Source organism: Desmodus rotundus, chromosome 6, assembly GCF_022682495.2.
Source record: "Desmodus rotundus isolate HL8 chromosome 6, HLdesRot8A.1, whole genome shotgun sequence".
In the NCBI taxonomy this organism is placed as follows: Eukaryota; Metazoa; Chordata; class Mammalia; order Chiroptera; family Phyllostomidae; genus Desmodus; species Desmodus rotundus.
In genome coordinates, this window is record NC_071392.1 from 11,724,857 (window position 1) to 11,749,120 (window position 24,264).

Consider the following 24,264-nt stretch of genomic DNA (forward strand, 5'->3'; position numbering starts at 1 on the left):
ACATACGTAGCTTTTACTGCAGTTCAGTGCTACATATAAAATCCAGTTTATATATCTAGACGGTATTGCCGAAGCCATTCAAGAAATGTGCCATTCATGTTCCAAGTTAAAAGCAGACATTTTAAAACACTGTAACAATATTGTAATAATGTTTCATCGGGTATTTGATCGGCTCTCATCTTTTACCTGGCATTGGAACAATCTGTTGAGTGGGTTCCCAAAGTCCAGAGTGATGAAGACCAAGGCTTAGGAATTTCGTAGGCAGAATGTGAAAGGGGTCGAGTTACACAGCATGTTGAAGTGCACTGGAATTTGTTATGATGAAGATTGAATTAAAAGTCAAAACACAGTAGACGGCAGGGCAGGGTACAGGGAGGGCCCGAGGGGCCTGGTTATGTTCTGTTTTCAGCCTAGGCAGTGGGTGCTTCCACACACTCCATCAGCTAGGCTTTCCACCACGATTTTCAAAAATGCAGCTGCCATATTTGCTCTTTGGGTAACAGATATTTCATAGATTGTTTTGAATCTTATGTTATGAAATGTTAAATTATACAGTGAGGAAAGGACAAAGTTTGAATGTTACTAACCTAAGAGAAGTATTGAAAGCATAATTCTGAAGTGTCCAAGGTGAAACTATCAGGAAGAGTTACTCTTGCCTTTACGAGTAATAAAATCACCACACAGGTCTTTGGTGGTGATCCTCCTCCATGAGCTGCCCTCGGCCCTTGAACCTACTTGGGCCGATCGAGTCAGTCATTCTGTAAATGTTTGCTGAGCTGGGCTCGGCAGTGTGCTGGCAACAATTGCAGGGACTTGAGTCCTTTCCTTTCAGCTAATGGCTAGGGAGACAAGGCCTTTAGTCCGCCAAGAAAAATGTAAAAACCCAAGTGACAGTATGAGAATCCAGAGTAGTACAAAACAGAATCAGAGTTTTCAGTGAGGTCCTAATGTTAACCTACCTATAAAGGAAGCCTCTTGACCTGGGGGTGTTGGGGAACTTTGAGAATGGGTGGGCTTTCTATGGTTGAAAGAGAGGGAGGGTCTTCCAAGAGAGGGGAGGTCTTGTGGTTGACACCCTGCAGTGGGTGCAGATGGAATCTCTGTGTATGATGTTTCCCGCGAGGAGGGTCTACCCAGGGAAGAAACGGGCCTGACTTTGGGGAACCTTAAAATAACCAGCCTGAAGAGGATTTCATCATGTAGGAAAAGGGATTCTGTTGTATTTTTTTTTTTGAAGATTTTATTTGTTTATTTTTAGTGAGAGGGGAAGGGAGGGAGAAAGGGAGAGAAACATCCATGTGAGAGAGGAACACAACCAGGGACTGAGCCCACAACCCAGGCATGTTCCTGACCAGAAATCGAACCAGCGACCTTTCACTCTGCAAGAAACACCCAACCAACTCACCACACCAGTCAGGGCGACTCTGCTGTGAGTTTTGAGACTGGGACAGAGCTGTGAACAAGGCCCTGTCCCAGGAGGGAGCATCTGTCAAACTCGGGGTAATTGTCATCGGTCCTCAGCTCTGTGAATGACCCTGGTGACTTACCTGCCCTTTTCCCTTCAGATTCATGACAGATGCTGCCCGCCGAGAGCAGGAGTCCCTAAAGAAGAAGATTCAGCCCAAGCTCTCGCTGACCTTGTCCAGCTCCGTGTCTCGAGGGAATGTGTCCACGCCGCCACGCCACAGCAGTGGAAGCCTTACTCCCCCCGTGACCCCACCCATCACCCCCTCCTCTTCATTCCGCAGCAGCACTCCAACTGGTGAGTGGCTTGGCCCCACCCCCTTGACAGTGGAGGCTGGGGAAGAGTGAGACAGAGTGTGTGTGTGTGTGTGTGTGTGTGTGTGTGTGTGTGTGTGTGTGCGCTGGGGGCTGGGGACCGGGGACCGACGATGATTGAGACCTACCTGCCTGACCCTTTACTAGTCCGTGTAGTTGGCTGATTCATTCATCTGCTTATTCTTGAACTATGTATGAATTACTGTTCGCGATCCATATGTGATAATGGTTTTATAGATACTTTGCAAGCCCTTACTGTTTATGACGTGTGAAGTGAGGCGATGCCTTGGGTTTGCTTCCTTCGGGGGCGGGGGAGGAGTGGAGGAGAAAGATGGCCATGTGCTGATCGTTGTTGAAGCTGGGTGATGAGTGCACAGGGGTTCATTGTACCAGTCTCCTGGTTTTTGCTTCTTTAAAATATTTTCCATACTAAAATGATTATTTAATTAAACATTTAGAGTGCCTCCTATGTGCCAGGCACTGAGCTACGGTGGCGAGCCACAAGAGACCCCATCCCTGTCCTAAAGACATCGGGGAAAATGTTGGCATTTCAGGGGATCCATAAGCACACTCTTGTCTTCCCCTCCCAAAAGTGGAAGTAACTGGACAATAAAACAGCCGTCAGAGGGGAAGGTCAAAATCAAGCTTATTAATGCAGAAAGCTGAACTACAGAACCGAGTTTGGATTCGTAGCCATTGGGCTTCTTAGTGTGTCTTCCCTGGGTTTAACTTCCTTCCCCAACCACCCTGTCAGCTCACCCCAGAGTGCAGGCAGACCAGAGTGCACCGGGACCCTCCCGCCCCTCCCCCCAGTACAGAAGGCCACAGGTCGTTGCTTCTCCGGGGGCACAAGTGAGTAAAGATGGCAGAGAGAAGCTGCACAAGTCCCTCCTCTTCTTTTTCTCATCTGAGAAGCAGGGAGTGTTTTTTCCTTCTCCACAGCAGGAGTACACACAAGCATTAACCAAATAAATACACCAGTAAATATGACATTGTCACGGGGACCAGTGCTCTGTAGAACCACCCAGTGCCATGAGAGCCCCTGAGAGCAGTCTGACCAGGCAGGAAGGCCCCCTGCCCGAAGAACAGGAGTCCAGTTGGTAACGAGGGAGGGCAGGGGCAGCTGGGGAAAAGCGATTACCCAATGAGTTTGGGGAGATGGTGGGTCCAACAAAGGTAAAGGGTTTCCTTAATGTGGGGCTTTACTAGATGTCATTATTCTTCAAGGAGAGAACTTAGTAAGCTCCCCAGACTTAGTCGACTCTGATCATGGGACCCCTCCTTCCAGCGGTGTCTCGGGGGACTCATGGTTGACAGATGTTCTGTGTTCTGCCAGGGCTGGGCATTTTGAAAATAGGTGCAGGAGGCAAGCGGACCGGATTTCCTACCTGAATTCTCCCTCTGCAAATGGCCAGTGACACTGCTACGTAGGTTCCGGGTGGGAGTTCAATGTGGTAGCACTAATTGTGCACCTGGCGGAGTTTTCAGCCAGTTGCTTCAGGAGCAGGTCAGGGTCATTCTGCTCCAGAGGGCGAGTTCATGTCGGGCATTTGTTTCCTTAGAGGCCTCCTTGTTTCCCTTGTGTTTCCCTCTGTGAGAATTTGCTTCCCAGCATCTTCGTGTAACATTTACCACGTGGTCAGAGGAATGCTATGGAATGTAATTCTGCAATCCTCTTCTCTGAGTATCTCTACGAATATTTATTCCCGCGGAATATGAATTATGGGGGCAGTTCTGTGCCCGGGTGTGTGTTACACACGACTGAATACTAGACGGAGTCACGGCCAGCACCAGATGACTGTGACGCCCTCGGTTAGCCAGGGAGCCTTAGAGCCCGGTGGAAGTCAAGACGGGTAAGAAGTGAGAGTTTATTATTTTCCGTGGAAGAACGTTTGGAAGAAATGGAATCATTTCCTTTCCTTCAGACATAAAGAAATCTTTCTGACACCTTGCCTATTTTAGCAATTTCCCACCGAGAGAATTAATTTATGTTGTGGTAAAGATGTATCATTTTCAATCTGTCAAGATCATTGGTAAGTTATTTGCTGCTTGAAGAATGTTCCATGTAAACATCAAAAATTAGCAGGGGGAATGGTTGCTTAAACCCGAACCCTGGACAATTTTGATTGTGTACATTTTTCAATGTTTGAAATGTTATTTTACCTGTAGTTAGAGAGATCAGCTTATTTTGCCTGACTAATGTGGTTTCAGTCACTTTCCCTGCCAGGTTATAAATAATATTCCATGTTTCTACCTTCTAAATGAACTCTCCCAAGTTCTGTGTTCAAGGTACATACCTGGTCCAGAGGAAGTCATCTTGTAGAAAATTTCATTTGCGAAATGTTCTTTACCATTGAGTCTTGAGGGGACTGAACTAGAGCCCAGTTTCATCCTTGAGTTTCAGGTGTTTCTTAGGGATTCTTGGAACCAAGAGTATTTTGGAATTTTTAAGTCCCAGAAGAATGTTCTCCTCTTTTTCATTTCCTCTCCTTATTTGTTTGATTTGCTTTTAATTTATATACGTATATACATTATATACATGTATATATATATATATACATATATCTATACGTATATATACACATATATGTGTATATATACGTATAGATATATGTATATATATATATATACGTGTGTGTGTTTTAAAAAGTATACTTCAACAAAGGTTAGAATGGTTAAAATGGTGGGTCAGCAGAGTTTCTGTAAAGGACCGGATAGTAAATACCTCGCGCTTTGCAGGCCACAGGCTCTGCTTTCATCTGGAGAATTATGTGAACAAATGGGCATGGTGTGTTCCACTGAAACCAGAAGTTTTTGTAAAACTTTATTTACAGAAAAACAGGCCAGACTGGGCCCACACATCATGGGTTTGCCAACCCTGGATATGAATAATAAAGATACAGAATTTAAAGATAAATGTAATTAAATTCTCTGAAAATAAAGTGTTAAAACAATTCATACCTTTCTCCTTTACAAGTAATAATATCTAGAACATAATTACTAAGGAGGAAAGGCAGCTAACATCGGTAGAGTGTTCGCTGTGTATGCTGTTTGTATACTTTATGCATGATCTGAATCCTACCATCAGCCCTGGCTGGCATGGCTCAGTGGATTGAGCGTGGGCTGCAAACCAAGGGGTTGCCAGTTCGATTCCCAGTCAGGGCACATGCTTGGGTTGCAGGCCAGGTCCCCAGTGGGGGCCACGTGGGAGGCAACCACACATTGGTGTTTCTCTTTCTCCCCGCTTCCCCTCTCTCTAAAAATAAATAAATAAAATCTTTTTTAAAAAAAGATATTAAAAAAAATGAATCCTAACATCAGCCTACTGAGACAACACTATTATTCCCATATAGAGATTAAAGAAATAGAGGCTTCCTATGGTTAACTTGCACAAGTCTACCTGTTCCAAAAAGGTGGTCTTCCCAGTGTACTCACACCTTCTCTCCTCATTAATACCTTTGTAAAAAATCCCTGGGCCTTCAGTCGTCTAGCTTCCCCGGTGACTGACCCGACAACTACAAACCCGCAACACAGCAGTGAGTTAGGGTGCTGCAGCCCGCAGGCCTGTTCTGACAAACAGCACGTCAGAGCTGGAGAACTTACCAGTTTAGTCAGGGTTGTCCTTGAGGGCTGGCCGACTCCGGAGAGGCAGTTGTTCAACGTTCAGGCCTGCAAAGCCGTTTAAGGATTGTCTTGAAACCGGCCACCGCAGAGTATTCACACCGGTGAATTAGCAAGTGCTGCCTCTCAGGGCTTCCCCACCCCCGCCTTCCCGTTATACCACTCTCTCACACTTTCGTTTACTTTTTATCAGATTCATCTCAGTTTGTAGTCCATCAAGGGGCCATGGTCTGTGTCTAAGAATAAGCCCAAAGCAAGAATCACTCACCAGTAAATAGATAGTGGCTATTTCAAACAACAATTGCTCCGCAGCCATTCACAGCGAAGTTCTAGGTCCCTCTGTAATGACATGGGAAGGTTTCACGTTATCAGGTCATAAAACTGTACATGCAGTATGGTCGCAGTCCTACTCTTTTTACTCCAAAAAGGTCAACCGCGGTATATGGTAGGGGGTGGGTATTCTTTTCTTTCCTCCTGTTTTCTACAATGAGCCTGTATTACTTTTGTAACCGAAACACCTGTGCAGTGCATATAACCGGAAGATACAGGATGACTGAGCCCCCCACCCCCAAAGAAGAGGATTTAATCACTTTCAGATCAGTTTCATTGACGTTGGGGGTTGGGGTGAGGTCATCCTATAGGAAAGGCCTTTCACCGGCAGATTGCTTTAGTTATTAGTGCCTATAGCTTAGTTAAAGTAATTTCTTTTTTTCCTCTCCCTATATTTGCCCACTGAATCTCTTACAAGAGTGTCTCTCAGGCTAAAGATGGGAATCATCCAGAGAAATTTTTAAACCTTTTGCCTGGGCTCCACCCCGAGGCTCTTGGTGGGTGAGATTTGGGCATTGGGAGTTTTTAAAAGTTCTCTCGGGCTAGTCTCACCTGCACCCACAGCTGGGAGACCACCGCTTTACAGTGTGCCCCGTGTCCTGGTCACAGCTGTGTGTTCTCCTGCTTGGGTCGGCGTATTTCCGCCTCGCCTGGAGAAAGGTTACGGTAGCCACTGGCTGAGACGCAGAAATGAGTCCGAGGGGACTGAACAGATGCTCGCTTCCGTCTTACTGGAGAAGCCGTGGAGCGAGCTGGCTGGGTTTCTGGTTATAATAGCGTTTCACAGGCTCCCCTGGAAAATATGTGTATATATATTTTGGCTGACTCTGGGGAAAAAAATTAAAGTGTTAAACCAGAGAAAGGCACCCAAGGAAATTAAATTTTTTTTGGTTTGCTCTCCTGTTTAGGCCACCTATAGCAACGTGAAGTCTCTATTACTGCATCATTTAAGTTTCTACATTGTGTTCTTTCCCTTCATGTTCCTGTGTCCCCTGCTATTTAACCTTGTAGTGGGTCCTTAACATTCTCCTGTGGCTTTTGTAGTAAATTACTCAATTATAAGGATTTTGAAATTTTCAGGAGCTACCGATAGACAGCAAATAATTTTTAAAAGTCCATTTTTCCCTCAGGATAGAAGTTACTGTGCAGTAGAGACGTAAACAACTGAGAGACCTGTGCTTGACATTTAGAAGCGCTACCTGAGTGGCAGTGAAGTGAACTCTCTCCCCTCCCCCTGCCGTGCTTTTATCTTTAGAAAGCAAACTAAACTTGAATAGGCTTAATAAAGGCAAAGAGAAAAAGATAAAGTAAGGTCTAAAATACCATTCCTCCCCCTACTCACCCAAAAGAAGAGGATGAAACAGGAAAAATCGCGGAGAGAGAAATCCTGCCCTATTTAATGGTGGGAAATGAGAAAAGCAAAGCAAAATGTTTCGGCCTGAATGAATTTTGTGACCTGTTTATGAATTCCTGAGGCTGTGGTTTGGTATTTCTAGCAGGTTCTCCCCTAAAGAGTTGAATGCCTGCATGATGCCTACGAAACATTCCTGTAACCTCCCTATTCAAACAAACGGCCTCGATTTATGTTTCCGGTTTCAGGAGTAGCTGTAGTTTCTGGCTTATGTTATGTTCCGGGTCTCTAACACACCCTTTCCTGGCCTAAGGTTTGTTTGCTTGTTTGTTTATATTCTACTTTGTCCTAATCATTGTTCCTTCGTATTCTTTCTTGATCGACTTGTAAAACTTTATCCTTCTTCCTGAGTGTCTTGTGGCTAATTCGGCTTCCTTCCCCATCATCTGATGTGGCTACTTATTTCCAGTCTATGCTTGCCACTCGAAGTATTGATAGCGTAAGGATGGCAGCAGCGGAATAGTATTTCAATGACTTTTTCACAACTACAGCACTTACAAGGAGTGTCCCAAAGAAAATGTTTTCTTGACTTGAAGAAAACAAATTAAATCAATGCCGATTGTAATAATAATAATAATAATAATAATAATAATAGATTGTAGATCATAGCACTTTGGAGAGTGCAGAAACATCACATTCACTGCCTCGTTTGATCCTTATTAACACTAATGCGACACAGGGAAGCATTATTATTAACCCCACTTTAAAAACAAAGAAATTAAGGTTCGTTTAAGTGACAACCTGCCTAAGTTCATGGGATTCTCCGCTGGAGTGGCCGCTGTTTTCCGCAGCACCAGCACCTGGCAGCTTTTCATTTCACATCATTTATTGAGCATCTATTTTGTTATGGGCACTGTGCCAGGTGTCAGGACACAGAAAAGCAGGGGACTTTTTCCTAATCCTTGTAGACTAGAATTTACATGTCTTAGTAGAAGCAAGTTATACATGTGTGGGGCAGGCACTCTAGGAACATGAGAGGCACAGATGGACTAAATTATCAGCACTGATGGTTGGTAAGGCCGGCAGAGACACATGCGGGGTCTCTCTCTCTCTCTCTCTCTGCTGTTTTCATGTGGTTTTAAGTTGTACACTCCCACCAGACCTTGTAAGACAAATGTCTAGACCTTGTAAGACGAATGTAGATTCCAAAGGAATAGGGAGACAGTGAGAGCAGTGGGAAAGTGACCTGGGCACCAACCGTTTCATGGCCCGTGATCACTAGGGAATGTCAGCTCAGGGAATTAGTCAGCAGGCCTGGATATGTTGACAGAGGGTATAATGGAAATCTGGAGTTTTCTGGGTCACCTTCCTACACCTGGGAGCAAGGAGGTGAATGGTGAGAACCTTTGGCCTCTGAGGGATCTGGATTCAAATCTTGTTCTGCTGGTTGAGAGATAGGTGGTCTTCCACCCCTGTACCTCTCTCTTGTGGATGTGTGTTTTCATTTCTCCTGGGTCAGTACCTAGCCTGTCATTACCAGGCCGACATCACTTTGGTTTGGGAGCCCCAAGGATGCTGTGCAACCACTGTGGGTCTCGCCTTCCTCAGTGGGGAGGAGGAGCAGGGGCAGCTGACACCCTGTGCTCTCAGAGCCACCTTAGGGACACTGTCTGCTCTTCACGGGAGTGAGAATGTCCTCAAAACTGCTCTGAGACAGGCACAAGGATGGACAGAGCAGTTTCATTCACCGTAGCCCACACTAGTAAGTAGTCCGTCCCCCAGTGAATGGATAAACTGATCTAGCCATACAATGGAATACTATTTAGCAATAAGAAGGAGCAAAGTGATACACACACACATACACACACCGCAAATGGATGAATTTCAAAAACATTATGCTGAGCGAAAGAGGCCAGACACAAGAGTACGTGTGCAGTTCCAGCACAGGCTGACCGATCCGTGAGGACAGAAACCAGAGCAGCAGTAGACCCACGGGGAGGGGTGGGGCAGGGGCAAAGGCAAGAGACTTTCTGGAGTGAGAGCTATTGAGACGTTGGTTATACAAAGGTATACGTTGATCAGATCCCTCAAATTATATAATTAAGATCCGTGCCTTGTACTGTATGTGTTTAACTCCGTTGGAGAAAAGGAATTGGTGGCCCATGTAGAAATGAAGGGCTGGGGCCCACAACTTCCACCCACTCCTTGGCCTGGCAAATACATTTCCTCCGCTGTAAACAATCTTGTAAGAACAAAGGAAGTAAATATATGCAGTAGTTAGAGTAGGAAAATCTCTGGAATTTCCTTCCCATTGAAGAAAGACAGTAAACAGAATCCTTTAGTCTCAGCTTTCTTAGCTTTGGAACATGCAGGAAACAGCCGTGTGGCCACATAAGACAATTGCAACATATATTAGAGATGGGGTGGGGGAGAGGGAGAAGGAAAGAAAGAAAAGCCAGTGGCCAAACACTGTGTCTTAGGTCACAGTTAGAATTGGTTAAAGACTGAAAATATTTCTGATAAAAAGTCGTAGCACCTGGGCCTTCTAATATCCAAAATGTTTTGCTTTCTGTGAGATAAAGAGTGCTTCATTATGTGGAAAATGTTGAAAGAAAGTTAAAGCTGCTCAGTTTTAGTCCACATTGGGCACAGTTTCTATGATAGGCAGTCACTAAATAGTAGCTTCTTTTCCGAGTCAATATTTGCAGCAAGAGAAAGGTATCGATAATTTATCTTCTCCATGAAGATATTTTTGAGGCCTACCATTTCAGCAATACCATGCTTAACCGTCACATGTAGTTAGAAACTTAGATTTCATTTAACACTATTCACTGCATTATGGTGTCACCACTCGGTAGAAATCGTGAGTCTACAGTTAAAAATTCCCACAAGAGATCTCGAAGGTCTTTACAGCCAGGTTTCACCTAGTGCTAGGAGCACAACGTGAGGCAAGACACATCTCAAGATAAATCCATTTTAAAGGACAGACACCTCTGCAAAAAAGAATGCGACCTCTGTAGAGCCAAGGAGCAGCACTCGCTCGCAGGCCAGCACCCGCCAGTGCAGCGTTCTCAGTCACTTCCCTTTGCACGAGAGCGCCAGACCCGAAACATGAGTGCTGAGGAGAGCGGCCTGTTGTGAGCCTGGGGAACGGCACAGATTCCACTGAAAACACAAATTAACAAACAGAAGCTCCGCGCTCCACTACACCTCTGCTGCGAAGGGGATGGAGGTTTAACACCTGCTGAATTCATAGCTGGACCAAATGTGTGTGTCTCCAAAGAACCATTTCCTTTCCCGCACCCACCCCCCTCCTGCCCCGCCCCTCTGAAACACAGCATCTTTAAATCAGAGAAGCCCTTTCATCTTCCGGGGTATCATGGCAGCAGACTTCTTGAATATCTTTTCCATGTGGCTCCAGTTTTAACAGTGAAATGATCCCCGGGCATGCCCAGCTGCATAGCATTAAAGAAGGAATCTGCAGAAAAATGGGGACACTGTAACGGAGCTCATTTGTTCTTGCTAAAAAGACAATCAAGGGACAGAATCTCCCGGCTTCTGTCTCAAGGCTTTGTTCAAACTTCTTGGAAATGCCCTAAAAAGAAAGTGGGGCCATTGGACAGGAAAGGAGAGGCTGGATTTTTTCTGGTGCCCGAGGCGGAAAGGTTGCTGGTTGTGCCACCAAATTTATATAGTTCGTCCCTGGAACTGGACACTGTTGCTAATATATATTCATCAAACCAGCAACAGGTTGGCTTGATCAGATCAAAGATGTGTTTCATACTCCACTGGGCTGAATAGTAATTTTTTTAAAAAACTTAATTCATGCACTCTTTGCTATGGAAGCACACGTAGAAATTCACCCGCTAGAAACTAAGGTTGACTGGGCGACCACTGTAATCGGACACCTAACAGTGCTCTAATGTGCTGTCTTTTCTCCCTACATTGCCCCATTTTTTCCCCTAAAGGCAAAATAGGCAGCCAAGGTGTTCCAGGGAGTGGCAGGCCCAACAAGTCACACTCAGGGAAACTGCTTCCCCTCTTGCCGAAATAACTTCCGGAACAGTAGCTAACAGTACATTGCTTTGTAGCCTGAGTCCTCAAATAGATACATTTTTTTCAGAACTACCATCATTTTCAAACAAGAAAAAACACATATAGAACAGATATGTCCTGCAGCAAATAGTGCAAATGGTGCTTTCCCTGAGCCGTCCGACTGACTCCCTGAGCTATGCTGTGACTGTCGTCGATGTTCTTAGTCACAGTGTTTGGAGAACAGTTGCGTAAAATCGTAAGTTCAGGGAAGGGACCTGGACAAACACGGCCCGTTGGCTGTCCTCTTCCAGTGTCAGTCGCCAGGCAGAACTGCATGGTGTTCTCCAGGCTGAGCTCCAATGCACCAACACTTACGGGGACCAGTGCCGGGCAGTCGGTTTAGGGTGATGTTCTGGGGACAGGAGCACGATCCTGTACCTTAAACAGTCCCCAGACCACCCCCTTAAGTGGTCACTTTCTAATATTACACGACGTTCTCAACCATTATTGTGCGGAAAGTCGCCCTGAAAATCACCTCGGTGAAGTGAGTCTTGGCAGAGCGCTCCGATGCGGTGAACAATATTTCACTGCTGTCAGGAGGAAACAGTCTTTGAAAAAGTGTTTAATTAAAGCCATTTGGTTTCAGTAATGTAATGTAAGTGTGTAATTTAGAAGAGTCGATGTGGTACCTAAAGGAAAATTATTTTCTTAAGACTAACAAAACTTGACAAATGACTAACTTTTAAAAGCAGAAAATGGAAACGTTGCCGCTGAGCTGCGAGCGAGCGGCCAGGGGGCCCTGGCGTGGGGCTGCCAGTGGCGGGCTAGGCGCGGCCTCCACCACCTGTGGGCACGCCCCTCGGCCTGGAGGGGTTTTCCCTAGGAGGTGAATAAGCCCCTTTTGGAAACTAAAACCATCAAATTAAAATTATGAAGTAACTGCAAATGTAAAATTTGGGATTAAAAAAATTTTTTTAATAAATCAGAGTTTCTGGAATAACTATATATAATGAGTATGCATTACAGACACATAAAGGCACTCGTGGTCCCTAATACGTGGTGCTTGGCAAGTAAATAGCAAATTAAAAGTTTAATAGAATCCAGTGAACACATTCGTAAATAATCTGTAGGGCTGTGTTTCCTAAAATGAGTAAGTAAGAAATATTCCGAAAAGGGTTTTTCCCCTCCCTTTTTTTCTTCTCGACAAAGATCTGTTTCCCGGCACCATCAGGGGAGGGTTTGCCAAGACTAGAAAGCTTGGCCTGTGCCATGCGGGGGGAGCCCCCTAGCTGAGGCTGTAAATGTGGCATACGGATGAACATTGTCATTTTAATTATGTCAACCAAGGAGGGCACGCTGGAAAATGAATTACGTTATATATAAACTTGAAAGCAGCTTCATCTTCATGGTCACTGTGCCTCTTAAAAACAGCATCTCACAGCCTCCTAGAGTTTCTGTTCACACTGTCTGTGTTTTCTATTATACGCAAGTGTATTTTGGGAAGGTGACAGAACTGAAAAGTGAACGGGCCTTTTCCCAGAACATTTGGCCTCATTTGTCATCTTCCAGAAGATGGCACTCTGCGGCTTCTTCACAGGGATATAGGTTCCTGCCTAGAACGTGTTCTGAGAGGCCAGAACTTACTAACCTAGTAAACCATGTTGTTATGTAGGTGACCAGTTACTAGCTGTTGTTGAATCTGCTCGTCGTCAGAGGAAGAGACCCACCAGTCGGCACCTTGTGCCGGTTCTTTGCAGTCTTGCGGTGACTCCTTCCCTCGAGCCAGCCCGAGCACCGAGACTTGAGGCTTGCTCGGGGGACCGGAGCCCTTGGTCCTACCTGCGCATCAAACGGCAGCGACAGAGCAGCGGTACTGCTCTAACGTGTGTATTTTCATGGTCTCGTGTACGCAGCATAAATGTCTTTAGAATATTCAGGAAGATGGGAGGCTGACAGAGACAAATTGGTAAAAGTAATTGTCTTAAGACTGGGGAGGCCTCAAACCACTGTGTTCCCTAGAAAGGACAGAGATTCTAAGCTTCGGGTGGAAGGGGGCCGGTTCCGCTCGCCGCTCTCTTTCGAATGACGGAGATGAGAGAGTGCGGCTCTCCTCTCCTCCACCCCGTGGTGGGGGGAGATTCTGGGAAGGGTGGCAGCTGGGTGGTGCAGTGGCTTTACTATGTAAGTTGGTATTTCTTGACACCCCTGAATTTAGGAGGTGCACTACTGCCCCAAAGTCCCCCCAGCTGAAGAAAGCAGAGGAGGAAAAACACCAAGCAAATTGTATAATATCAGCTCTAGGTAGAGGTCATCTTGGCTCCTGTCATTTGTTTGGGACCAGCATTTGGGGAAAAAAGTAGAAAACAGGTGCTTCACACTTAGTAAAGATACGTGTGGTCTGGGGGGATTTTAGTCTTGTGTGCGTGTGGGGGTGGTTTCTAAGTTGTGATAGAAAATGTTGATTTTTGGCTGGAGCATGGTCAGAAAATTGGAAAGCCAGTGACCTAGACTCACTCCTTCCCGCAGGTCAGGGCCAGGCTTCCTGGTCCCCCCAGTGCTTTTCCCCTCAGTCGCCCTCCAGCCACAACAAAGCACTAAGTGTGCTTTCATAGTTCCCCATCCACCAGACCAAGTTAAACCATAGCCAGCCAGGCGATTTCTTCTGCCCCTGCAGATCCCGGGATGTTCCCAGACTCCCCATCCCCAGGATGAGGACAAGGTCCTTTACTAGAGCCTCACTGCAAGGCAGAAGGAAAATGCTGTTTCTCTCTGTGCCTTTTTTTTGGTGGACATTCCTCCTGCATTTAATCAGCTATTGATCTTAGGTATTACGTGAGCAGTTAGCATCCACGACCATCACCAGGCCCATCAGAAGGTAGTACAAGGGGGCGAAGACCCAGTCTACACCCTAAGGAACATAGTGGGAAAGAGCAGAAACTGTCCCAACGACTGGGACACCTGAGGGAACGGCCTGTACTCGTGCAAGGTAGAGACAGAAGGCCGCTGTGCGGGGCAGGCGAGCTCTGCGGGGGTGTCTGGAGTGATCCCCCCGGAACTTGTCAGCCATCTGGTTGTGAAACTGGGGAGCAGGCCTTGACTTCTCCCCACAGAAGGCCATCTTTCCCTCCCAGAGCCAGCTGACCAGAATCCAAGGCTTTGCACGCAGGTGTTTTCTCTTGGCTCTGTCCTGGGGCTGGCGAAAATTACTTCTTCCAAGTACCGAAGGAACGCGTACAGCCACCTACCTCTCCCGGTCCCATAAACCTGAGGTGAAAATAGTTGTGAGTTCCTCTGGGTTTTAGCACCACGAGTCTCTGGTATTTTTGGAAGCATTTTACCCTGTACCTGGTTCAGACCAGCGTATCTTTACGTGCTTGCTTCTGAAGAGCTGAAGTTGCTGAGAGAGCCGGAATCTTTTATGTAGGAAATAATAAAGTGGGGGTCAGTGTTTCCTGCTTGCTGGGAAGGCTTGTTCCCCTCAGAGCTAGAGGCAGCCTTCGGTTTTTGTTCTCCCTGCTTATCTTTTTTGTTGTTATTAAGTGATACATAGAGCATTTCATCTTGTGTGTGTGTTTTGTTTTGACTTTTATTGAATTTATTAGGGTGACGTTGGTTAATAAACTTATATAGGTTTCAGTTGTACAGTTCTATAATACATCATCTGTATATGTACTGTGCGAACCCCCCAAAATCAAGTCCCCTTCCATCACCATTTGTCCCTCACTTACCCTCTTCAGAGGCCAATCTTAGGGGACAGCATGGATGGACCTGGAGGGTATTATGCTAAGTGAAAGAAGCCAATCAGAGAAATGTAAAAACCACAGGATTCACTGACATGTGGAATCTATGAACAAAATAGGCTCCCTGGTCATCCTGTGTTGACATTGCTCGCTCGTGCTCTCGTTCCTCTTTCCTGTCTTGTGTTGACAGGGAGGGAAATGTAGTTTGTGATAGAGTAGGGAGTACTGGCTTTCCGACCACATCCTCTGCCAAAGTCCAGCGCTCTCTGGGAGCCTGCCCTTGGCAGTGGTAATTAGTTGTATGGGACTTCTCGCAGTAACCTCCCAAAGGAGCAATTTCACCAAAGAGTAACCCTCTTGTCTGGACCGTACAAACCCATAAAGTCATCACTGGCTGGGATTTCCAAGCTACAAAGCAGCAATAGAGGGAAAAGTCTGCCACTCATGTTGAAGGACTGGCAAGTATAGAGCGCTCATTGTGGAAGCCTGCCCTTCCCACCAGTGCTCCGCCCTCTCTCCGGGAAAAGCATTGGAAACTCCTACCGACTCCATCCCCCAGGAGCGATGCCCAGCTCCTGAGGTCCACTTTATGGCCATCTGCGCAGCCTTGCCATCTCCGTGCGCTCACACCTATGGCACTATCTGGGATTTTATCTTTACAACTTATTTTTGAGAATGGTCCAGCTGTGCCTTTAACTGTCTTGCTTGCCAAATTATTGATTAGTGAGATAAAAGCAGTTTAATACATGACATTTTAAGAAACTAGGATGGCAGGACTTACCCAGCAAGAGACCGAAAGGCTTCAGACTTCTCATCCAGCGCTCTTTCCCTTGAGGTACTTAGCACAGTGCTGGCGGTCATGGGGCCGCGTGCGCTCTGGAGGGAGAGGCCGAAAGTGCAGGGCAGGTCCTGAGTCTCCCGAGAGTGGAGAAGAAACAGATGACTGAACTTGACTGAGTCCACAGAGTTCACTTTTCAGAAACGATGTTTAAAACAGGTTATCTCAGGAGCCAAACAAATCAGGAGATATGATTTATAAAATAGTAACCGAAGTGGGTTGAAGAGAGACCCTCTGGCCCCTACCCCATCTTGGCAAGGGACATTAACGTCAGCCTGTGGAGTGCTCACCTGAAGGAGTAAGAGTGGCAATGTCAGTCACTAGAGAGGTTAGGCGATGTGCCCAAGGCCACACTACGCTGTGAGTACGTTCAGTGGATCTTAACCCGGGACTGCCTTTCTCCAAAGCATCCTCCTGGTTGCTCTCCTCCGTGACTACTGGAATGTGAAATGCTATTCATGTCGACGTCCATCAGAAGCTCTCAGTCAGTACCTCCTGTGCTCCTGGGATGACGATTTTCCGGGTGTACCTAGGAGAGGTATTCTTGTTAACACACAAGAGCAGACATTTGAGTGCCTATTACATGCCACACATCTGTGCAGAGATAGAAGACATAACCCCGGTCCTCAGGTAGCTTAGAGGCAGATGGTGAAACCCACACAGGATGCTAAGTTCCCTGATAGAGACAAGCTGTGCACGTGCATAGGAGGAAGGGACCGCAAGCCCAGCTTCAGGTGCGGAGCCACAGGAGACTGGGAGGCCATGGTACCCAGACTGAGTTTCCAGAATGGGTCTATCATAGATGAAGAAAAAGAAGAGGATGTACAAGGCTGGCTGGGTCAGATGGGTGGGGAGGGAGGAAAATGCCGAGAGGATGAGAATCTGCCCTATTTTCTAGTGAAATGGGAGGCCACTGGAGGAATTTAAATGGGGGAATTGCCGTGGTTTGCCTTACATTTTTAAAAGATGATTCTGACCCATGAATGCGTGTTGGAGGGGGTGGGATTAAGAATGGCTGACGGGTTGGGGACACCTGTGCAGCAGTTCAGAGAGATGACAGACAGCAGTGGCACAGGGATGGTAGGACTGAGACAAGGGTGGACCCGGAGGTTTGGAGGGGGTGCCTACAGGGAAGAGGACTGCCTCCGGTGGCCTTCGCTGGAGCAGCTGAGTGGGTGGTGGCCCTATGTCCTGATGAAGGAGGGACAGCAGCAGGTTTTCATATGCAAACAAGGACCCTTTTAGAGTCAAGACATGACCTTGAACCTCCACCTCTGTCTTGATAGACTGTATTTCAGTAGGTCCCTAGCTTTTCCCAGTGACATGGGCACATCTTAAAAATGTGGGCCCCTGGGGCCCACCCCAGCTTTATAAGTCTAATTGCAGGGGCAGAGCCAGGAACCAGGGTCTCTCGGCAGCTCCCGGTGATTCCTGCGCCACCAGCCAGCACCAGCCCATGGACTGTTCTGGGTCGTGCTCGCCAAGGCCAGCCTTGATGGCCTGAGCCACAGTCCTACCCCATGCCATCTCTGCCATTTGTCATTGCCCTGCCCCGTGGGCAGTTTCCCAGATAAGTCACTCTGAAATACAGGTCTGCTGCCTGGCCTTATTCAGGCTGTGCTTCCTTGACGTTTTTCCCTCGATGCCAGGCGTATCCTAGCAAGTGAGGAACCTTGAAAGAACAGCTTTTCCCCTAAGCGACAGGAATGTTTCCATATAGTAATGTCTTTCATGAGGCTCAGATGTCTGTCTGAATGACTGGATCCCCATTTACTGGAGGACTGGTTCTGGAAATCCCATGAGCCTAGGCTTTCTTGAGAGATTTATGGCACTTTCCGCTCATGTGCAGGCCGGGAATAACATCGCGGCTCCCTCAGCAATTCTGACTTTCATTCCCGGGGGTGGGAGGGGGGTTGGCCAGGGAAGGGAGAGGTGGGCAGAACCAATGCCGCGTTGAAAGGAAACGGTCCAGACTTATTTTCCAAAACCTCTGCAAAAGCCTCACGTTCTGTTCTGAGGGTATAACAATTTATTGCCCTCTCTCCTCTCTGTGGGGACTTTCCAAGCCTCATCTTCCATACCCGGGTGGATTCTCTGGGCTGGGAAGGGGGCCAGAGCTGGCTGAAGCTCAAAGACGTGCTCCAGGGTGGGGCCAGCTGCCTCAGGCAGCAGCCTCAGACCTTCAGCAGACAGGCTGTGCTGTGCTTTAGATAAGCTCATTTACTCGGTTTTAAGATTTTTCCAAAACAATGTGAAATAAGGAGTCATGATGAATTTTCTTTTGCCCTGACCAAGAAAAGGGTCTAACTAAGATGGCCATTCCACTTAGAACCCAAGCCTGGCCAACCTGCTCAGCCAAGTTACACGTTATACTGATGGAAGTGAGCATGACTGTTTTCAGTTCATATAATAGTTGCTGCAAAGAATCTGCATCTATTAGCAGCAGCGTATGGGGAAAGAATCAGAAAACGTTATACTGACTAGAATAGAGACACCGAAGCCCTGGGCCCAAGGAATGTTGCTTGAAGACCCAGTGCTGAGTGCTGTTGAGGGGTGCAAGGCTGAATTCAAAAGGTGCACTGCCCGCAGGCGATGAGGGTCTCATTGCAGAGGGCGCCAAGTGTGCAGACCAAGCTCCTAAAGGCCCCTGAACCGAGGAGCCCTATGCTCAGTGTTGTAATGGACAAGGGGAGGAGAAGTCTCTCCTGCTTGGGAAGGTAGCATTTGAGACGGGTCTTCAAGGATGTGTGCAGGTTAGGGTAGAGGGTGGTGTGGACGTCGTGTTGCATATTCGAAGGCCCCAAACCTAGCCCACAGCAGGGACATGGTTTGGGGACCGGTGATGGTGTACACACCAGTTACGTTGGTATATTGGGTCCAGGAAGTGTACAAATAGAAAAACCTAAAATGCTAGCTAAGGAATTTACGTTTAATAGAGTTGGCAGTAGAGAGCCATTCTTATTAAGAGAAGGAACTAATGCAATCAAAGAAGAACGATATTATGGATTAAAGCTATCTGGGGGCCTGTCAATTTGGTGGCGGAAGGAGGATAGATTGAAAGGCTGGTAGGTCAGGGGGGTTATTTCAATAGCCGGGGTGAACACATGGAAATAGATTGATTTTCTCGATGAAACTTCTGCACGTTGAATGGGCAATGACTTGAAGTGGCAGGCCCCTCCCAAAGACAGAAACCTGCCCAGCTTACGACTCAACAGAAGTAAACCTTGTAGACATTGGAATGTTTATGTTCGGCCCAAAATGGCTCTGGTTTTTTTACACAGCTGTAAAGTGTATTTAACTCCCAAATATAAAACACTTCTCGACTACTGTTTCATAGCTTCGTAAAACGAGGCTGCATTGCGTAGGCTCTCTCTGTAGCCATCCGCTATCTTTCCACGCAGACCTGCTTCCTGATATTGTTGCTCCAGCGGAAGAAAACTCAGCCCCGCATAAACTACCTTCCTTTTTTTTTTTTTTTTTTTTTTTTTTTTTTTTTTTTTTTACAAGCAGCCGTCAGAAGAAAAGCCCCAAAGACAATAAGCAGCCTCTGCAATTATATTTTTAACCCAAGATTACAGATCTAACTAGCAAGGAAGCAAAATCGCTTTAATTATGAATGTTTTTCATTGTGGTTGTAAGTGTAAGTCCGTAACAGATGTTCATTTTCCCCAGCTCAACTGTTTTTAATTCTTTCTTGAACACGGAGAACGAAATCTTTAAACATTTGCCAGAGTTCAATTAACATCGCCGGCTGAAGGTGGAAAATGCCCGACTTTGTTTTTCTCAGCCGTGTACCTGCTTGGGCCGCCTGTGCCACGGAGCGCCGGGGAAGGGTTCCAGCTGGCACGGCTTTTATTACCGCAAAGTTAATTTGCAGAATCAGCCTTTGGCGGGAGGGGTCTGTTCGACGGTCAATATATTTATTTGTTTACTTTCCTTCGTTATAAATAAAATTGCACTGTAAAACCTTGCAGCTTAATTGCAGGAAACCCAGTGCGTGGTGGTGGTTGTTGTTCTGCACATGGTTAACAGCGTGTGTTGTGTTTACACGGCGGTGCAGACGTCCTGTGTGAGAGCACGTTCACGGCCAAGGCTGTGTGACTCGGTTTATCATGTTTTTCCTGTGCTCTGGGGGACAGACGGCTGTTCATTATTGGAAGGCCTTTATTTCTGTGGGGAGTGGAGGGGTTTTTTGGGGGGGAGGAGGGTCATTTATGTAAGAATGCAGAATGACTTCCAGAGACCAGGGGCGCTCGGTGGCTATAAAGCCTCAGCAGCAGCTTATGCAGTGGCATTACGACGACTTGCCGTAGCCCCTCAGAAGCTCCCTGGCTGCGTTTCCTAACACGAGTCCTGCTGACGCAGCAGCCCTGTGTCTGCGCGAGGGGTCGCCCTGACTGTCGGCCAAGGGACAGCCGCCTGTTCGTCTCACCCTCTGTCCCAGAGCCTACCTCCAGAGGTCAGGGCCATCATTTCATCCCCATCTGGGGTTTGGCTTCCTACACTTCCACTTTTTAGAAAAATGTAGTCACGTAAAACATTTCTCATGGGTGCCAAAACTTAAAACATTATGCCTCTGATGTCGTTCGAAACGGCCATTTGCAAATGCCAGCGGGGCGAGTTGCTGGCTCCGACCACATCACCCATTCCAGACGTGTCCTCCTGTCTCCCGAAGGCTTGCTGAAGATCGCTCATCCATCCTCATTTAGGCAGGTGGAGAAGTACTTCCTTTGTAGTCTGTGCTCCATAGATTGCCCCTTAGGAAATCTGTGGGTGACGTATGACATAAGGGGACTGGTGAAGGGTCTCTTGTTTGTCTTTGGATAAAAAGGAATGTTCTCCTTATAGAGCAAAACAAATGCAAGGGGAAAAGTAGCCTAGGAGACCACAGCAGAAAAATGGAGGTTGGCTAAGGGTGCAATGATAGTATTATAAACATCACAACCCTTTGGCTCACAGGACAGACTTTGTTTCTTCAAGGTCGACCTTTATGCCTCTGGGCCAGGACTGATGAGAAAAGCGGACCCTTTGGATGTAGTGGTGGCCACCAGTCAAACTCCAGACTGCAGTAGAGGAGGAGGGTGGGGCGGTGGAGTCACTCAGTGATGTGATCCCCTCCGACTGAAAATTCTTACCTCCGTTTTCCCCCAGGATGCAACTTCTGCCTTGATATTAGAGGGGCAATTGAAGAGAAGTGTTGGCATCTCCTATTCCTTACATATTCGTGAGGCTGCGTCTCCATATACAAGCCATGCCTGGGGGATACACAGACTTAGAGCAACATGGGAAGCATTGCCGACTACCTGTAGTTTTTCAAAAGAACTGCTCTTCCAACCTCCTACTCCATAACGTAAACAGACCCCTTGTCTGGCCAGACCCTATGGTGGGGGACTGGGCGTGTTCGCTGAGCCAGCGGTGCATGAGACGTGGGAGGTCTCTGGCCCCTGGCAGGGCACTGCGGCAAAGGGGGCGGGGGGTCCAGAACCTGGGTGCCAGACTTCCACCCCTGCCTGGACCTTTGCTGAGTCACCTCCCGAGGCCTCGGTCTTATCCTCTGTAAGAGGGGAGGCCATAGAAGACTGAGGTCCTTTCCAGCTTTGAACTTGTATTATTTTATGACCCAGTGATGGCACTGTAGCAAGATCAAGCTTGGGCATTCTTAAATCAGTTCAAAAGTGTGACCTAAGGCACACTCAGGACCTACGGGTGGACGAGAAAAGTGGAAAACAGAGTCCGGGCTCTCCTGGAACTGAGAACAGACCTTAAGACAGACAGGAGGGCAGGTGGAGGGGGAGGGCAGAGCAAAGGTGGAAGAGGGACATGATTGGGACAAAGTAGTGAAAACCTCCGGGATGGGCCCAGCGGAGAGGAGCTCATGGCGGCAGTGAGGGCTCTTTAAATGAATTTAGAGAGCTGGGACCAGTTAGTGGAGGGTCTCAGAAAATGGGACACAGAAATCCAAAATAAATTCTTCCTTTACTCGGCTCAGAAAGTAAGATCTTGGTAGAAATACCATTTCCTAACTCTAAAAGGAAAAAAAATGGCCACCGGGAGGTGGTGGGGGTTTTTTTGTTGTTTTTTATGGACAAAGCCTACTTCCTGCCAGCATCTTTCTGGCCTGTGGTCTCCTGGATAAGATTCTGGAAAACATCTCCGTGGGTCTCCCCTGGGAGGTCTTGGAGACACGGGGGAGGAGAAGTGGGGAGAAGGGAGAAGCCCAGCTGACGCCATGATGCCTGCACCTCAGGGCTAGTGCTGTCAAGACACAGCTGTCCGAGTCTCCGAAAGCTCTGGCAGGGCCTCCTTTACTATAGTACAAGTTCCCATGCAGACTGGCCACAGGCAGTCAAGCAGAACAGAATTTAAGCACCTGATGATTTGGGAGACGACCTGTAAAGAGATCCTCCTTCCCATTTCCTTTGGTCAGAGTGATGCATCTTGGGTAGTTTCTGTTGCAGCTTGTCTAGGGGCCGATAGCCCACGGCTATTCTTGTTTTCAGCTTTCCATAGGTTTCCAAAAATAAACCTTTAGTCTTTTGGGGGAACCCTGGGAAAACCTCTTGTTTATCACCATGTGGCGTTTACAGGGCATTTGTCTGTTAAGCATGATGAATTGTAAACATTCTGAGAAGAGACAGCCCGCAAACGCAGGATTTCCAGACTAACAATGCACGGGTCCAGAGCGACCCTGCAGTTGACTGAAGAGGGGACGGGGCTGGCGGAAAGGGAAGAGCACGCTGACCTCTGTTCCGAGCAAGGAAGAAAGACGTCACACGGTCAGCGCAGGTGACCGTCAGCCCAGAGTCTGTGCTGAGCCTGCTGTCTGCCAGGCACTGGGAGAACCTCTCCCAGGAACGGGCCAGTCCGTCCTTAACGGCTCCCAGGGAGATACTGTTACGATACTGTTACAGTTCCCATTTTCCAGGCGGGGTAACCAGGGCTTGACAGTGGGCTTCCTAAGATCGCTCAGACCAGATCTGAGTTTCGGCAGTCTCACCTCAGGGCCCTCCTCTTGTCACTAGGCGTGGCCGGGGTTGATGCTGCTAAGTCGCAGCAATAGGGAAAGCTCCAAGCCACTTTGGAAATCAGCCCTGCCCATCTTAAAGAAGAATCCAGTCTTCGGAGGAAGTGCCATCATCTCCTTGTCACAGAACACATGCCAGGACACACTAGGGCAGGGTAGTGGGGGAGCCAGCTGGCCAGGCCAGGGCAGGCCACTCCACATTCCTCTCCGGGGTGGAAGGTGAGAAACCCAGGGCGACCAAGAACAGCACGTGGGGGTGTGAACCTGGAGGTGGTAGCCAGGCGGCAGAGTTATAGCCTCCTCCAGCTTAGGTGAAACGTGGGCAGGCAGGAGACTGTAACCCGCAGGGGCAGGAGCCAGCACGGCCCTGTGAGTGCCCGTGAGCAGGGGCCTTGGGCAGCTTCGTTAACCTCCACTGCTCCTGGGGTCCTGTCGCTGACCCTTGGTCTTAAAAAAAGCCACTGAACAATGTCCGTCATCCTGATTGACCCTTGAATTTGTAAAACCGCGTGTGTCCGCTCAGCCAGTGAAGTTACTCATGCCGATCGTGCTCTGTGGCAGGCCCTGGTGAAGCCCTTGCCTGCACACTCTGATGTGCCTTCTGTGGTGAAGGGAACTTGAGTGAGGTGCCTGAGGTCACCAAGAGAGTCACTGATGGAGCCGCTGTTAGGACCCAGGTACCAGGCTAAACGTACCCTCTGGCTGTGGGAGATGTTGCCCAAGAACTAGAACTGGCAGGGGAAGTGTCGTCAGGGTCACTGGATGGTCACACTAAGACCTTCCCCTCCAAAACCTGCCCCAGGGACCGGGCGCGGGAGCAGCTTGGTAAATCAGCCGGAAGGAAACGAAGCACACTCTGCCCGGCCACTGCTCGCTCCAGCCTTCATTGTCAAGCCTGGAGCGGAGGAAGTCGGACTCATTTTTATAACGTACTTAAAACCATCTCTTTGGCTGAGAAGTTCTTGCACCTGCAGCTTCTCCCCATCACTTTGGCCAAGGTTCATCACACGCGTAATGTCCCCCGGATGTGTTGGCCTGTGCAGCCCCAACCATCGTGAGCCGGCTCGGCCTGTGCCGGGCACAGAAACGACGTCACCGCTGCTTTCAGGGAGCTGCCCCGTTAGGAGGCCAAATAGCCTTCTTAAAAATCAGAAGTGCTCTCATAAAACTTGTTTTTCATGCGGCACCGGCTGTAGTTGCCACGTGGGACAAAGTGTGAAACTGGCTTTTATGGGAGACCTCGGAGATGGGTGTGAACTTGCAGTGCCTTGCGCGGCTGTGCTCCCCAGAGGAGCCGCGTTCTGTCCGCGGCGGTGCGTTCTCGGGGAGGTGCCTTCTCGGGGCGTACGCTGTGTCTGGAAAGGGGCAATTACGCTGACCCAGTAGAAACCAGTTTTTGCTGCCCATCCCTAATTATTTCTCATCTTGATTTTTCTCAATTGCTATCATCCTCGGCTTCCCAGCCCTCCTCTCTGGGCTTGTTCTTGGCATGGAGTCTTCCTCCGTCTGTAGGTTTGCACCCTGTAAATATAGCACATTGTATTTC

General features: G+C 47.9%; 1 protein-coding gene across 1 annotated transcript in view; it reads left to right on the forward strand.

Moving 5' to 3' along the window:
* Positions 1 to 24,264, forward strand: part of JAZF1 (JAZF zinc finger 1) — a 296,398-nt gene that overhangs the window by 255,018 nt on the left and 17,116 nt on the right. Inside the window, exon 3 of the mRNA XM_024563022.4 lies at positions 1,566 to 1,762. Coding sequence (XP_024418790.1) covers positions 1,566 to 1,762 — 197 coding nt within the window. The remainder of the gene's footprint in view (positions 1 to 1,565; positions 1,763 to 24,264) is intronic.